Below are 18,114 nucleotides of genomic sequence, written 5' to 3'. Positions count from 1 at the left end.
TCATACAGGGACGAATGACGATTCATTCTTCCTACTTTATTTGTAGGACTGCCACTACCAAGGACGATTCATCCTTCCTACTTTATTTGTAGGACTGCCACTACCAATGACGATTCATTCTTCCTACTTTATTTGTAGGACTGCCACTACCAAGGACAATTCATTCTTCCTACTTTATTTGTAGGACTGCCACTCCCCAGGACAATTCATCCTTCCTACTTTATTTGTAGGACTGCCACTACCCAGGACAATTCATCCTTCCTACTTTATTTGTAGGACTTCCACTCCCCAGGACAATTCATTCTTCCTACTTTATTTGTAGGACTGCCACTCCCCAGGACAATTCATCCTTCCTACTTTATTTGTAGGACTGCCACTCTCCAGGACAATTCATTCTTCCTACTTTATTTGGAGGACTTCCACTCTCAAGGACAATTCATTCTTCCTACTTTATTTGTAGGACTGCCACTACCAAGGACGATTCATTCTTCCTACTTTATTTGTAGGACTGCCACTCTCAAGGACAATTCATTCTTCCTACTTTATTTGTAGGACTGCCACTCTCAAGGACAATTGATCCTTCCTACTTTATTTGGAGGACTGCCACTCTCAAGGACAATTCATTCTTCCTACTTTATTTGTAGGACTGCCACTCCCCAGGACAATTGATTCTTCCTACTTGATTTGTAGGACTGCCACTCCCCAGGACAATTCATTCTTCCTACTTTATTTGTAGGACTGCCACTTACCTAAACTGGTTGGACAAATCAAAAGCCACAAAATAGAGCTTATTGGATATTAAAAGAAATGTTGCATAATCAGTGGTGCTCATGATTCACTGCCTAATCAGTGGCACTCATGATTCTCTGTGTAATCAGCGGCACTCATGATTCACCGCCTACTCAGCGGCACTTACGATTCACCGCCTAATCAGTGGTACTCATGATTCACCGTCTAATCAGTGGCACTCATGATTCACCACCTAATCAGCGGCACTTATGATTCACTGCGTAATCAGTGGTGCTTATGATTCACTTCGTAATCAGTGTCACTCATGATTCACTGCCTAATCAGTGGCACTCATGATTCACTGCGTAATCAGCGGCACTCATGATTCACTGCCTAATCAGTGGTACTCATGATTCACTGAGTAATCAATGGCACTCATGATTCACTGCGTAATCAGTGGTGATATGAGATGTTTGTCTAGGAGTAGCATATGATCATCCGCCGGCAAAGTCATAATCATCAAGTCCAGAATCATCTAAGTGGAATTTAGTATGAGACATCATCTGTTTGGAATCGTTTAAATTCCATCCAGAATTAATTGTAAAGTTTTTGAAAATTTTGACTTCTATACAAAGTTTTAAGGTTTACTTACCTCGATTTTATGTATTGTATTATACTTTTCCCCACAGCTGCTTACACTGTGGTTTTACATGAATATATATAAATATTTCCATATACTTACCATTTGTGACACCCAACAGCCGATATGTATTTTTGTGCTGGGGTGTCGTTAAACATTCATTCATTCATTCATTCATTCAGATATCATCTGAGTCGATGATGCTTAATATCTGGTTTTGTATTTGTGATCCCCTGCGTGTGCTGTAACCTCACCGTGGTGCAGGGGTGTAATATTCTCTTTGAGAATGGCCAATACAGCACAAAATTGAAGTTTTGAGTAAAATTCAGTATCCGTAAAATTCTGTGATATTTGTATTTTTGCACAGTTCTTCACACTGTTTTTGTTTGTCTTGAATTTTTATATTGATGTTGATCATCACTTTATTTATTTGCATTACCATAGTTTGACACCCAATAGCCGATGTATTTTTCGTGCTGGGGTGTCGTTAAACATTCATTCATTCATTCATTCATTCATTATATTTGTGATGGTAAGTAATGGTGGCTGAGTGGATAGGATGCTGGGCTGTCAAATTCCAGGTGAATTGGTGCAGTAGGTTGGAAACTTGCCAAATAAGACTATGTGTTTTTATATATTAGTAGTATGTTATAATATTAAGAGGTGAGATGGTACCATTTACATCGGTTAACACTGACATAACAAAAACAAATAGCACTGAAATCTGGATGTTTAATGACACCCCAGCATGAAAAAGACATCAGTTAATGGGTGTCAAACAATCGTAAATACTGAAATTTAATCATATTGAATAATCATACTGACATCAACACACACGCACGCACACACACACAGTGTGTGTGTGAGAGAGAGAGAGAGAGAGAGAGAGAGAGAGAGAGAGAGAGAGAGAGAGAGAGAGAGAGAGAGAGAGAGAGAGAGAGAGAGAGAGAGAGAGAATAATCATCTCAATATATATCTAACCTAAGTGACCATAATATAAAAACAACTAACCTCAACATCCATTTCAGTGTGTTGGTAAAGAATAAATTCTCCTGTCCACATGTTTTCGTATTTACTGAAAAAAGAGAGTTGAATTTGTTACTTTTGTGATAATAATAAAAGCAATAATTAAACAATAATAGTTACAAAGAAACACTTGGAAACTGCCGTATTATTATTATTATTATTATTATTATTATTATGCATATTTATTTGTTCCAATCTAACTTGCACATCTGCGGCACTATTATAGAACAATGTACATTGTGATTGTGTAGTTGACAAATGCTCCAGTAATGAAGTTTTACTTACAGTTCATTAAGTGGGGCCACGTGAGAGTTTCTGGTACATGTAATCACGTAAGTGTCGATAAACAAGTTTACGTTTGTTTTGTTTAACACGACCACAAGAAGACATTGATTTATCAATCACTGGCTATTGGATGTCTTTTCTGACATACAGACATAGTAGAGGAAACTCATTACATTTTTACATTAGCAGAACGGGATCTATTATATGCACTTTACCCACAAATAGGAGAGCACATACCACAACCTTTGATATACCAGCTTTGGGACTCTAGCGGGGATGGGAACCCCCTCCCCCACCACAGAATGGGTCCACCTATGACCAAAGATTCTACCCTGAGTATGTCTATAATAAAGTTCTACAATACAGATATTGACTTACAGTCCATCAAGGTGACCATGTGAAGGTCTATAATGACTTACAGTCCGTCAAAGATGACCATGCGTGGGTCTACAATGACTTACAGTCCGTCAAAGATGACCATGCGTGGGTCTACAATGACTTACAGTCCGTCAAAGGTGACCATGCGAAGGTCTATAATGACTTACAGTCCATCAAAGGTGACCATGTGAAGGCCTGTAATGACTTACAGTCCGTCAAATGTGACCATGTGAAGGTCTATAATGACTTACAGTCCGTCAAATGTGACCATGCGAGGGTCTATAATGACTCACAGTCCGTCAAAGGTGACCATGCGAGGGTCTACAATGACTTACAGTCCGTCAAAGGTGACCATGTGAAGGTCTGTAATGACTTACAGTCCGTCATTGTAACCATGTGAAGGTCTGTAATGACTTACAGTCCATCAAGGTGACCATGTGAGGGTCTATAAAGACTTACAGTCCGTCAAAGGTGACCATGCTAGAGTCTATAATGACTTACAGTCTATCAAAGGTGACCATGTGAGGGTCTATAATGACTTACAGTCCATCAAAGGTGACCATGTGAGGGTCTATAATGACTTACAGTCCGTCAAAGGTGACAATGTGGGGTCTATAATGACTTACAGTCCATCAAAGGTGACCATGTGAGGGTCTATAATGACTTACAGTCCGTCAAAGGTGACCATATGAGGGTCTATAATGACTAACAGTCCATCAAAGGTGACCATGTAAGTGTCTATAATGACTTACAATCCATCAAGGTGACCATATGAAGACCTACAATGACTTACAGTCCAGCAAATGTGACCATGCGAGGGTCTACAATGACTTACAGTCCGTCATGGTAACCATGTGAGGGTCTATAATGACTTACAGTCCATCAAAGGTGACCATGCAAGGGTCTACAATGACTTACAGTCCGTCAAAGGTGACCATGTGAGGGTCTACAATGACTTACAGTCCGTCAAAGGTGACAATGTGAGGGTATATAATGACTAACAGTCCGTCAAAGGTGACCATGTGAGTGTCTATAATGACTTACAGTCCATCAAGGTGACCATGTGAGGGTCTATAATGACTTGCAGTCCATGAAAGGTGACCATGTGAAGACCTACAATGACTTACAATCCAGCAAATGTGACCATGCGAGGGTCTACAATGACTTACAGTCCGTCATGGTAACCATATGAGGGTCTATAATGACTAACAGTCCGTCAAAGGTGACCATGTGAAGGTCTGTAATGACTTACAGTCCATCAAGGTGACCATGTGAGTCCATCAAAGGTGACCATGTGAGGGTCTATAATGACTTACAGTCCGTCAACGGTGACCATGTGAGGGTCTGTAATGACTTACAGTCCGTCAACGGTGACCATGTGAAGGTCTGTAATGACTTACAGTCCGTCATGGTAACCATGTGAAGGTCTATAATGACTTACAGTCCGTCAACGGTGACCATGTGAGGGTCTATAATGACTTACAGTCCGTCAAAGGTGACCATGTGGGGTCTATAATGACTTACAGTCCATCAAAGGTGACCATGTGAGGGTCTATAATGACTTACAGTCCGTCAAAGGTGACCATATGAGGGTCTATAATGACTTACAGTCCATCAAAGGTGACCATGTGAGGGTCTATAATGACTTACATTCCATCAAGGTGACCATGTGAGGGTCTACAATGACTTACAGTCCGTCAAAGATGACAATGTGAGGGTCTATAATGACTAACAGTCCGTCAAAGGTGACCATGTGAAGGTCTGTAATGATTTACAGTCCATCAAGGTGACCATGTGAGTCCGTCAAAGGTGACCATGTGAGGGTCTATAATGACTTACAGTCCGTCAACGGTGACCATGTGAGGGTCTATAATGACTTACAGTCCGTCAACGGTGACCATGTGAGGGTCTGTAATGACTTACAGTCCGTCAACGGTGACCATGTGAAGGTCTGTAATGACTTACAGTCCGTCATGGTAACCATGTGAGGGTCTATAATGACTTACAGTCCGTCAACGGTGACCATGTGAGGGTCTATAATGACTTACAGTCCGTCATGGTAACCATGTGAGGGTCTATAATGACATACAGTCCATCAAGGTGACCATGCAAGGGTCTACAATGACTTACAGTCCGTCAAAGGTGACCATGTGAGGGTCTATAATGACTTACAGTCCGTCAACGGTGACCATGTGAGGGTCTATAATGACTTACAGTCCGTCAACGGTGACCATGTGAGGGTCTATAATGACTTACAGTCCGTCAACGGTGACCATGTGAAGGTCTGTAATGACTTACAGTCCGTCATGGTAACCATGTGAGGGTCTATAATGACTTACAGTCCGTCATGGTAACCATGTGAGGGTCTATAATGACTTACAGTCCGTCAAGGTGACCATGTGAGGGTCTATAATGACTTACAGTCCGTCAAAGGTGACCATGTGAGGGTCTATAATGACTTACAGTCCGTCAAAGGTGACCATGTGAGGGTCTATAATGACTTACAGTCCGTCAAAGGTGACCATGTGAGGGTCTATAATGACTTACAGTCCGTCATGGTAACCATGTGAAGGTCTATAATGACTTACAGTCCGTCATGGTAACCATGTGAGGGTCTATAATGACTTACAGTCCATCAAAGGTGACCATGTGAGGGTCTATAATGACTTACAGTCCGTCAAAGGTGACCATGTGAGGGTCTATAATGACTTACAGTCCGTCAAAGGTGACCATGCGAAGGTCTATAATGACTTAAAGTCCGTCAAACGTAACCATGTGAGAGTCTATAATGACTTACAGTCCGTCAAATGTGACCATGTGAGGGTCTCCCGACGACCGGCAGACTGTGTTCTTCTCATCACGACTGACGATCGTCAACTGTGTACAAAAAATATTAAAATTCACCAACAACACCACTTTAATAAATATCAATCATACAACACTGTAACAATATATATAATTCACAACAAAACAGTATACATCATTTGCAAGTAACACTGTATAAAATTATGTATTATTGCAGTGGTGTAAGTATTAGTAAAAAAACAGCAAGGAAAATGAGCAAATGTGTACACTGACCCATACCAATATCAGTGTTACCATTTAAAAACAAATCAGTAATACCTTGCTATTAGGAGTGTTTGTAATTTCAACAGCCAGGGGCCCTGTCTGGAACATACATTTATAACTTCAATTGGGTCTGTGTCTAGCACTTACAGCAACAACTTTATTTGTGACCTCAGTAGGATATCTGTTTAGAACTTACAGCAATACTTTGTTTGCGACTTTAATCGGATACTTGTTTAGAACTTACTGCAACACTTTGTGCTACAAATGTGTCTGTTTGACTTACATACCAATATCAGTGTTACATTCAATAAATAAATCAGTTATACCTTGCTATTAGGATTTGTTTGTGATTTCATAGGAGCCAGGGGCCCTGTCAGGAACATACATTTATAACTTCAATTGGGTCTGTGTCTAGCACTTACAGCAACTACTTTATTTGTGACCTCAGTAGGATATCTGTTTAGAACTTACAGCAATACTTTGTTTGCGACTTTAATAGGATACTTGTTTAGAACTTACTGCAACACTTTGTACTTCAATAGGATGTCTGTTTAGAACTTACAGTAACAACTTAGTTTGTGACTTCAATAGAATACCTGTTTAGAACTTACAGTAACAATTTGTTTGTGACATCAATAGGATCTCTGTTTAGATCTTACAGTAATAACTTTGTTTGTGACTTCAATAGGATATCTGTTTAGAACTTACAGTAACAATTTGTTTGTGACTTCAATAGGATATCTGGATTTTTTAATAACACTTTGTGACTTCATTATCATCTCTGTTTAGAAGTTACAGTAACACTTTGTGACTTCACGAAATCTGTGTGTGGAACTTACCGTTATGATTTTGTTAGTGACTTTAACTTGAGTCTTGTCTGACAGTTCGTCTCTCTGCTGTATGTTGACATTGACGGTTCTGTTGGCAGTCACCTGGCGGTCAGACACGGTGTTGATGTTCAGCGTCTGGCTCATGGACGACATGTGTGCCCCGCAGATCGCCTCGTCCACTGACACGCCCATGTAGCGGACAACCACAGGGTTCTTTACCACATTGTTTGTACACTTGAGTGGTGACATTTCCGGCTTAGCAAACGCCTCAAAAAACACTGAGCAGGGCTGACCGTACTTCATCATGCAGTAGAATGCTGGACTGATCTTCATAGTGATGTCCACTTTGAGAATAGTCTCTCCTTCGTACATCACCAGGAACGAGGGACTCTGAATCTGTGTAGAATATTGTTATATTGATGTTATGTATTTACTGTTCACCAGACTGAACCTGACTCTGAACCTGTGTAGAATATTGTTATATTCATGTTATGTGCTTACTGTTCACGATACTGAACCTGTGTAGAATATTGTTATACTGATGTTATGTATTTACTGTTCACCAGACTGAACCTGTGTAGAATATTGTTATATTGATGTTATGTGTTTACAGTTCACCAGACTGAACCTGTGTAGAATATTGTTATATTGATGTTAAGTGTTTACAGTTCACCAGACTGAACCTGTGTAGAATATTGTTATATTGATGTTATGTGTTTACAGTTCACCATACTGAACCTGTGTAGAATATTGTTATATTGATGTTATGTGTTTACTGTTCACCAGACTGAACCTGTGTAGAATATTGTTATATTGATGTTATGTGTTTACAGTTCACCAGACTCAGAACCTGTGTAGAATATTGTTATATTGATGTTATGTGTTTACTGTTCACCAGACTGAACCTGTGTAGAATATTGTTCTATTGATGTTATGTGTTTACAGTTCACCAGACTCAGAACCTGTGTAGAATATTGATATATTGATGTTATGTATTTACTGTTCACCAGACTCAGAACCTGTGTAGAATATTGATATATTGATGTTGTGTATTTACTGTATCAAAGAACTTCTCACTGATGTACAACTGCTAATGTAGTATAGTAAATAAATGTGTAGTCAAAGATGTGAAAAGTATATGTAGAAATATCATATTATGTTTATTGTAACAAGAGTTTATGATCACGTGTAACTGTTGGTTTAAACAATATTTACCAAATTGTATTGGTAATGGATTGGTATAGAATGACAATTTACCTGCAGCGACAAACTGAACACGTCACTTGACTGTGGTGGACTGACTTTATTTCCACACCTCTTTGGATTCCTCGCTGTAGCCTGGCAGTAAATCTATATAAAACAAAACATTCTTCAGTAATTCATAAAAACAAATGATTTTTAACACATTGATATAGCTACAACACACCAAATATATCTCCTTCATAAACTGTACACTATTAGTAAAGTTGTTAGATTAATTATCAAATTGTGTGCATGTACCAATATGTATTCATTTAAAAACCTTACCCACTTTTTGGTTAGAAATTATGTCTTTAGTTCAAAATGTTACCACTTTTTTGTGTGTTTGCTATTATTTTAAACTCTTACCCACGTTTTTGTTTATAGCTTATGTAAGTATTTATTTTTAAATTTCACCTATTTAGTCTAGTGGCTTAGCTGTCAAAAAGGCCATCTTTGTGCACTTTTGGAAACAAGCAGCAAATTTGGGACACAGACGGATATCATTATAATCATTCATTTCTGCTATAGAAACACTTTGTCAACACCCCCTGTTTTCTGGTGGCGCCACCTGTTGGTTCACCAGACACATATCTTCATCTAAACAGCCATGACTATAGATCTAATTTAAAATTTTACATTCTTATTTCAGATATACATTCTTAGAACCATCCAGTTATAGAAAACATCTGTGGGAATGATTTTGTAACTCAAATGTTATGCGTTTTGACATTTATTTTGATTTATAGGCATGGACTTAGCACTCTGGCTAAGGATCAACATCTACCGATAGTACATATTCATGATGTGCACGCAATTTTATCTGTTTAAATTTTCTTTTGCAGATTTGACAACAGATATCCAAATGGTGATGATATTCCAGTGATAAATGTGTTCTAGTGGAGAACTTTGTGCGATTAAGAACTGCTATAATGTGTCAGAAAAACATTGTTTCAGAATGACTTAGGTTGAATCGTTCATAAAAATGTCCAGCCATTCGACGATTGACTGGCATCTTTGTATATTTTGCCAAGGAAACAAGTCCAAAAACAGAATGTCCCGCAAAGTCGAAAAAAGTGATAGTGGAAAAGGTTACCTAACATTGGTTAAAATTTTGGAAGAATTTCGCAATGCTGATGCTTTACCAAATAACATTGATGTAGCGATATTTAATGCAGAGACACTACATCATCACAATGCTTCTTGGCACAAATCTTGTCGGGTGAAATACAGTAGTACAGTTCTGGAACTTGTGAAGAAACGCAAAATGGACAGTGATACGCCTGGACCTAGATCGAAAGTCACTAGATCTGCAAGTCCCATTTTCGGCAATACATCAGAAACGTTTTGTTGTTTCTGTGACCAGGTTATATCCCCATCAGATAAATACAAACGTGTTGCCTCAACATTGGAATTGGACAGAAAGGTGCGTAAATGTGCAACTGACCTTTGTAATTCTCTATTATTGACGAAATTAGCTGGGGGGTGATATGATAGCTACCAATGCAGAATATCATGCAAACTGTCTTACCTCTTTGTACAAGCAACATACAAAGTTCCTAGATACATCAACTGAGAGTTACACTAATAGAGATAGTCATGGTATTGTTTTTGCTGAACTGATTGCATATATTGAGGAAGCAAGAAATGACAATGAGAAAACCATATTTAAGTTAGCGGATCTTGTCCAGTTGTACAATAACAGACTGAGAGATCTAGGAGTATTTGAAAGTGGGCATGCCACGAGACTAAAGGACAGCACACACCAGTAAAAAATGTCTAGGTCAGAGTGTGTTTTTTATATTTGTTACGGACTTAGCAGACCTGGTACAGCAGACAAGCTACAAAGGGACTATGATATGGATGCAATCCATATTGCAAAGGCTGCAGAAATTGTGCGACTGGAAATATTCAAGGATAGGCCTGCATTTGATGGTTCATTTCAACCACATTGTCAGGAGAACGACATACCCATGACTCTAAAAGCACTAGTGAACATGGTACTTCATGGACCAAGCATAAAAGACCAGATTGATAAAGCAAACTCGCATCAAGCTGCTCTAACCCTGTCTCAGCTCTTCCTATTTAATGCAGTAAAACATGCAAGGGCTGGATCTACGTCCAGAAATATCAGGCACAAGGCAGAACGTGAAACACCCCTGCCTTTGTACATTGGACTAAAACTACATTCTTTGACTCGGAAGAAACATTTAGTAGATACAATGTTTCAGCTTGCACCAAAGCAATGTGTATACCAAAAAGCACTGGTCCTGTGCAGCCAACAGACGCCATTCTTCAAGCAGAAATGGTTCATGAAGAAGAATGACTTACTCACGTCAGATGCCTACTTCAAAAGGAGAAACTTGACCAAGAAGATTATGTATCTTGGTCTGCTTATCATGCGTCACACCAAAAACAAGTTCCACAACCAGTTGGCCTTAATGCCTTGATGCCATTATTTTACGAGAATGCACACACAGTTGCGATGGTGAAACATGGGATGGACTTGATAGGAAAGGCCATACACCATGTCAATCCAGGACAGGTCCCAGTTATGGCTGTAGACCAACTTCTGTATGCCCTGGCGAAGCAAATTCAGATGTCTTGGCCAGATACTCACGGAGAAGACAAATATTTCATCATGTTCGGTGGCCTGCACATCGAGATGGCTGCACTTCGTGCATTGGTTACCTGGCTCGAAGACAGTGGTTGGACACAGGCCATAGTTCAAGCAGAGGATGCTACCTCTGGTATAGCGGATTCGTTTATTAAGGTCGCTCATGTGACAAAAACTAGACATGCTCACCAGGTTACATCTGCTAGCCTTCCATCCTAAAACAAAAGGCATACCACGATTACATGGAAAACGTTCATAACGATGAGCCAGTCTTGGATTTTGATGCCTGGGAGAAGGAACGAGTTCGTGAATCTCTACACTTTCAATATTGGAATCTGATGCTGAAACTACAACTTCTCATTTTGATGTTTGTTAGAGCTGAACGAGATAGGAAATTCGGCCTTTATATTGAGGCTTTGAACAAGCTGGCACCATGGTTTTTTGCACTGGACCAAGTCCATTATGCGAGATGGTTACCTGTTCATATTCGAGACTTATCTACACTGTCTCAGGTACATCCAGAGCTAGAGACAGAGTTCCAAAAGGGACGATTTGTGATTCACAAAACGCATCGTTTGTCATCTGGAATGTCGATTGACCAAGGACATGAACAAAATAATGCAGTAGTCAAAGACAGTGGAGGTGCAGTAGGACTTACTGAAAATCCCAGTGCATTCAGAAGATGGATGGTTGCAGGGCCAGAATTGGCCAGGATACATGCAGAATTTGAAGCAACATTCTCTCACCCTGACGATGAAGCGATTGGACACCATGAACAGGTCCCGGGGGTGCAAAATGCATTTGCCAAGCAGGTGTTGTCATTAGTATCTGTTATTGAAGACATGGGAAATCCATTCCTTGAGCATAGTGGTGATCTGCTCGTCTTGGACTCTAAAGATATAGTTGATGCTTCAGTTGTGGAATCAGTTAGAAAAATTTAAGACTTAGGCGGGAAACAGTACAGTGACTATGTAGAGCAGAGGTTAGAGAAAGGAACGAGGCCTATCTCAGATCCCTTGGTGAAACAAAAACTGCCGCTTTTCAGCAGACCTCAGATTAACATGGCCTCTAAGGCTAAACTGCAACCATCAGCTTTAAAAGTCGACCATGATCTTATGTTGCGTTTGTATGTATCATGCCAAACTAGAGCTGTCAACCTTGATGACTTTTTCATGTACGAAAATCATCCGTATCCACCAAGTCTGTCCAACCATGGGAAGCTACGTTCATGCACCAAGTCCGATCTGGTTCCTTACCTAGAACATTTGATAACCTCTGTTTCTGATTCTCCTGTAGTGGATGCTGTTATTTTAGACGGAGCTGCAGTAGTTCATTCCCTTGAACCAAGGACAGCCAAAACATTTGATGCATATGCGTCTACAGTCTTTTTGCCATATATCGACAGACAGCTACAGACTACATCACGCATTGATTTGGTTTGGGACACGTACATATCAGAGAGCCTGAAAGCATTGACCAGAAAAAAGAGAGGGAAAGGAATCAGAAGGAGAGTTAGCGGAACATCAGAAATCCCAATAGACTGGAAGACGTTCCTTTGTGTAGAAGACAACAAAGTGGAACTATTCAACTTTTTAACACATGCTGTGATAGACAGATTCCCGGCAGAGAAGTTAGTGTACACCACTGATGGAGAAAATGTTCTGTGTTCACAGCCAGATGATGATTGTGAATATATCAGCCCATGCAATCATGAGGAGGCCGACACAAGGGTGTTTATTCATGCATCCGATGCTGTGAAGAAGGGAAGCTAAAAAATCCTCATCAGAACAGTGGATACTGATATCCTCGTTTTAGCTGTCGCATACACGGAACAACTTCATGTCAATGAATTATGGGTGGCATTTGGTACAGGGAAATCCTTTCGTTATCTTCCTGCTCATGAAATGGCGAAAACACCAGGATCACCTAGAGCAGCAGCACTACCGGCATTTCATGCAATTACAGGATGTGACACTGTATCTGCCTTTGCAGGGAGAGGAAAGAAAACTGCATGGGCTGTTTGGAACGTGTATCCTGACGCAACCGAGGCATTTAGGGAGATGTCAACGTGTACAACTGCTCTTAGTGAGCAAGGACTTAATCTGATCGAGAGATTTGCCATTCTTCTCTATGATCGCACAAGTGAAATTACACCTTCTTTTATTTTATATGTGTATCTATTTTGTTCAAAATTACACCTCCTGTTACTTTATATGTGTATGTATTTCGTTCAAAATTACACCTGTTATTTTATATGTGTATGTATTTCGTTCAAAATTCCACCTCCTTGTATGTGTGTATGTATTTATTTTAAAATTACATCTCCTGTTATGTGTGTATATATTTATTTTAACATTACACCTCCTGTGTGTATGTATTATTATTTTTTAATTTCCCTTTTTGTGTGAATACATTTATTTCAAAATTACACCTCCTTTTTATGGGTGTATGTATTTATTTTAAAAAATTCCATTTTTGTGTGAATACCTTTAATTTAAAATTACACTTCGTTTTATGTGTATATGTATTTATGTAAAATTATACCTCCTTTTATGTGTATATGTATTTATTTTAAATTTGCACTTACTTTTATGTGTATATGTATTTATTTTAAAATTCCACCTTCTTTTATGCGTGTATGTATTTATTTTAAAATTCCACCTTCTTTTATGTGTATATGTATTTATTTTAAAATTCCACCTTCTTTTATGTGTATATGTGTTTATTTTAAAATTCCACCTTCTTTTATGTGTGTATGTATTTATTTTAAAATTCCACCTTCTTTTATGTGTATATGTGTTTATTTTTAAATTCCACCTTCTTTTATGTGTGTATGTATTTATTTTAAAATTCCACCTTCTTTTATGTGTATATGTGTTTATTTTACAATTCCACCTTCTTTTATGTGTCTATGTATTTAATTTAAAATTGCACCTTCTTTTATGTGTGTATGTGTTTATTTTTAAAATCATACCCCTTTAGTGAGAGCGTCATCTCGCTGAGCAGTGGAGAGACTTGAACTGAACAGGGTTGCCACGGACGTTGTTGTAAGTGCATTCGTCTTAATGACTGTCGTGTCAATAATCCATGTCACACTGTACTCTGCATCTGTTTCGTTTTCTACCCGCGATATGGAGCAGTCTAGCACCACTGTGTTTGTTTCCACGGTGTACATCAGTGACGGTGCAGTAGGCATCTTGGGGTATTCATCAGCTCCACCTGGTTAGTAAATACAAACACCCAAATATAGATCTCAATTCATTTCCTGCATTTAGAATAAAACACCCAACTATAGATCTAAATTGATTTCTTGCATTTACAATAAAACCCCAAATATAAATATAAATTAATTTCTTGCATTTAGAATACACTACAAACACCGAAACATAGATCTAAATTAATGGTGTCTTAGATGGTCATACTTAATCATGGTACGTAATGGTGTCTCAGATGGTCATACTTCGTCATGGTACATAAATGGTGTCTTAGATGGTCATACTTAGTCATGGTACACAATAGTGTCTTAGATGGTCATATTTAGTCATGGTACACAATGGTGTCTTAGATGGTCACACTTAGTCATGGTACGTAATGGTGTCTTAGATGGTCATACTTAATCATGGTACATAATGGTGTCTCAGATGGTCATACTTCGTCATGGTACACAATGGTGTCTTAGATGGTCATACTTAATCATGGTACGTAATGGTGTCTCAGATGGTCATACTTCGTCATGGTACATAAATGGTGTCTTAGATGGTCATACTTAGTCATGGTACACAATAGTGTCTTAGATGGTCATATTTAGTCATGGTACACAATGGTGTCTTAGATGGTCATACTTAGTCATGGTACATAATGGTGTCTTAGATGGTCATATTTAGTCATGGTACATAATGGTGTCTTAGATGGTCATATTTAGTCATGGTACACAATGGTGTCTTAGATGGTCATACTTAATCATGGTACGTAATGGTGTCTTAGATGGTCACACTTAGTCATGGTACGTAATGGTGTCTTAGATGGTCATACTTAATCATGGTACGTAATGGTGTCTTAGATGGTCATATTTAGTCATGGTACACAATGGTGTCTTAGATGGTCATATTTAGTCATGGTACACAATGGTGTCTTAGATGGTCATATTTAGTCATGGTACACAATGGTGTCTTAGATGGTCATACTTAATCATGGTACGTAATGGTGTCTTAGATGGTCATACTTAGTCATGGTACACAATGGTGTTTTAGATGGTCATACTTAATCATGGTACGTAATGGTGTCTTAGATGGTCATATTTAGTCATGGTACATAATGGTGTCTTAGATGGTCATATTTAGTCATGGTACATAGATGGTCATATTTAGTCATGGTACATAATGGTGTCTTAGATAGTCATACTTAGTCATGGTACACAATGGTGTCTTAGATGGTCATATTTAGTCGTGGTACATAATGGTGTCTTAGATGGTCATATTTAGTCATGGTACATAATGGTGTCTTAGATGGTCATATTTAGTCATGGTACATAATGGTGTCTTAGATGGTCATATTTAGTCATGGTACATAGATGGTCATATTTAGTCATGGTACATAAGGTTGTCTTAGATGATCATACTTAGATGAGTGCTAACTCATTTTAAAAATGTTTAGAAATACGTCTAACGGACCAGTTTATTCAAGAGAAAGATGCTACAATAGACAAATCTCCAAAATGTACATTATATAAACTGCTGATAGACACTTTTTGTTTGCAATATTATCTTAGAATATCAATTCCTGAATGTTATGCCACGCTTATTACAAAATTTCGTGTATCTTCCCATCAATTGCTCATTGAACAAGGAAGATATTATGGTATAGAAAGATCTGAAAGAAAATGTAAATTGTGCAATAAGGACGATATAGAAGACGAATATCATTTTATTCTGATATGTCCATTGTATACAGGTTTACGAATTACTTACATAAAAAAATATTATTGGTTCAAACCATCTATGTTTAAAATTGTACAATTATTATCAGTTCAAAACAGAAAAGAACTATGTAATCTCGGTAAATTTCTCAAACATGCAACCTTTTTACGTTCTAAGCATATATAACTGTCCATCCTCCAATTACACAATCACCCATTGTATATATTATCTGTTTGTATCATTGTTTATTGAATGTATATGTATATGCCTATGAGCCGTAAGGCTTAAAGCTAATAAACTATACTATATACTTAGTCATGGTACGTAATGGTGTCTCAGATGGTCATACTTAGTCATGGTACGTAATGGTGTCTTAGATGGTCATACTTAGTCATGGTACGTAATGGTGTCTTAGATGGTCATACTTAGTCATGGTACATAATGGTGTCTTAGATGGTCATACTTAGTCAGGGTACGTAATGGTGTCTTAGATGGTCATACTTAGTCATGGTACATAATGGTGTCTTAGATGGTCATATTTAGTAATGGTACGTAATGTTCTCTTATATGATCATACTTAGTCATGGTACGTAATGGTGTCTTAGATGGTCATACTTAGTCATGGTACGTAATGTTCTCTTATATGGTCATACTTAGTCATGGTACGTAATGGTGTCTTAGATGGTCATACTTAGTCATGGTACGTAATGTTCTCTTATATGATCATACTTAGTCATGGTACGTAATGGTGTCTTAGATGGTCATACTTAGTCATGGTACATAATGTTCTCTTATATGATCATTCTTAGTCATGGTACATAATGGTGTCTTCGATGGTCATACTTAGTCATGGTACATAATGGTGTCTTAGATGGTCATACTTAGTTATGGTACATAATGGTGTCTTAGACGGTCATACTTAGTCATGGTACATAAGGTTGTCTTAGAGGATCATATTTAGTCATGGTACATAAGGTTGTCTTAGATGATCATATTTAGTCATGGTACATAAGGTTGTCTTAGATGATCATATTTAGTCATGGGACATAAGGTTGTCGTAGATGATCATATTTAGTCATGGTACATAATGGTGTCTTAGATGATCATACTTAGTCATGGTACACAATGGTGTCTTAGATGATCATACTTAATCATGGTACATAATGGTGTCTCAGATGATCATATTTAGTCATGGTACATAAGGTTGTCTAAGATTATCATATTTAGTCATGGTACATAATGGTGTCTCAGATGATCATATTTAGTCATGGTACATAATGGTGTCTTAGATGATCATACTTAATCGTGGTACATAATGGTGTCTCAGATGATCATATTTAGTCATGGTACATAAGGTTGTCTTAGATGATCATACTTAGTCATGGTACATAATGGTGTCTGAGATGATCATACTTAGTCATGGTACATAATGGTGTCTGAGATGATCATACTTAGTCATGGTACATAATGGTGTCTTAGATGATCATACTTAGTCATGGTACATAATGGTGTCTTAGATGATCATATTTAGTCAAAATACATAATGGTGTCTAAGAACAACAAAATCATTATCTATCATCAAGACCATTTGGCAAAATAGTGATTGATTCGATGAATCTCTATTTAATGCCACATCTATAGGACAGCCACTCCCATGGAAATCTTTTATTGGACAATACGTCCATACTGCACCTCCAAAGAGGACTGCCACTCCCATACTAGTTTATTATATCAAAACTAGCATAGGACAGAGGTGACTGGAATAAACAGAGCTGTGATGACATGCACTCATAAATCTCTATCAAAACAGTGATGACACCAGGTGTTTGCGAAGGTGTGCATATCCTTTCCCACTGGTGTCACCTGTCATGAGTATTACTACCATAACTGTAAAGTCCGCCAGTCACATGTCATGAGTATTACTACCATAACTGTAAAGTCCGCCAGTCACATGTCATGAGTATTGCTACCATAGCTGTAAAGTCCGCCAGTCACCTGTCATGAGTATTGCTACCACAGCTGTAAAGTCCGTCAGTCACCTGTCATGAGTATTGCTACCACAGCTGTAAAGTCCGTCAGTCGCCTGTCATGAGTATGCTGCCTAGCCAGTCTGTAAAGTCAGTCACCTGTCATGAGTATTGCTACCATAGCTGTAAAGTTCACCAGTCACCTGTCATGAGTATTACTACCATAGCTGTAAAGTCCGTCAGTCACCTGTCATGAGTATTGCTACCATAGCTGTAAAGTCCGTCAGTCACCTGTCATGAGTATTACTACCATAGCTGTAAAGTCCGTCAGTCACCTGTCATGAGTATTACTACCAACGCTGTAAAGTCCGTCAGTTCATCTAAAGCAATGGAAAACTGCAAGTGTTTCAACTGGACA

General features: G+C 38.4%; 1 protein-coding gene across 1 annotated transcript in view; it reads right to left on the bottom strand.

Moving 5' to 3' along the window:
* Window positions 1–18,114, bottom strand: part of LOC121382817 — a 74,723-nt gene that overhangs the window by 34,474 nt on the left and 22,135 nt on the right. Inside the window, exons 12-16 of the mRNA XM_041512441.1 lie at window positions 13,788–14,032; window positions 8,215–8,307; window positions 6,967–7,353; window positions 5,856–5,935; window positions 2,381–2,444 (exon numbers count right to left, since the gene is read on the bottom strand). Coding sequence (XP_041368375.1) covers window positions 2,381–2,444; window positions 5,856–5,935; window positions 6,967–7,353; window positions 8,215–8,307; window positions 13,788–14,032 — 869 coding nt within the window. The remainder of the gene's footprint in view (window positions 1–2,380; window positions 2,445–5,855; window positions 5,936–6,966; window positions 7,354–8,214; window positions 8,308–13,787; window positions 14,033–18,114) is intronic.

The sequence above is a fragment of the Gigantopelta aegis genome, chromosome 10 (genome assembly GCF_016097555.1).
Source record: "Gigantopelta aegis isolate Gae_Host chromosome 10, Gae_host_genome, whole genome shotgun sequence".
NCBI classification, from domain to species: domain Eukaryota; kingdom Metazoa; phylum Mollusca; class Gastropoda; order Neomphalida; family Peltospiridae; genus Gigantopelta; species Gigantopelta aegis.
Note: the sequence above shows the minus strand (reverse complement) of the source record. Positions and strands in the feature narration are given on the sequence as shown.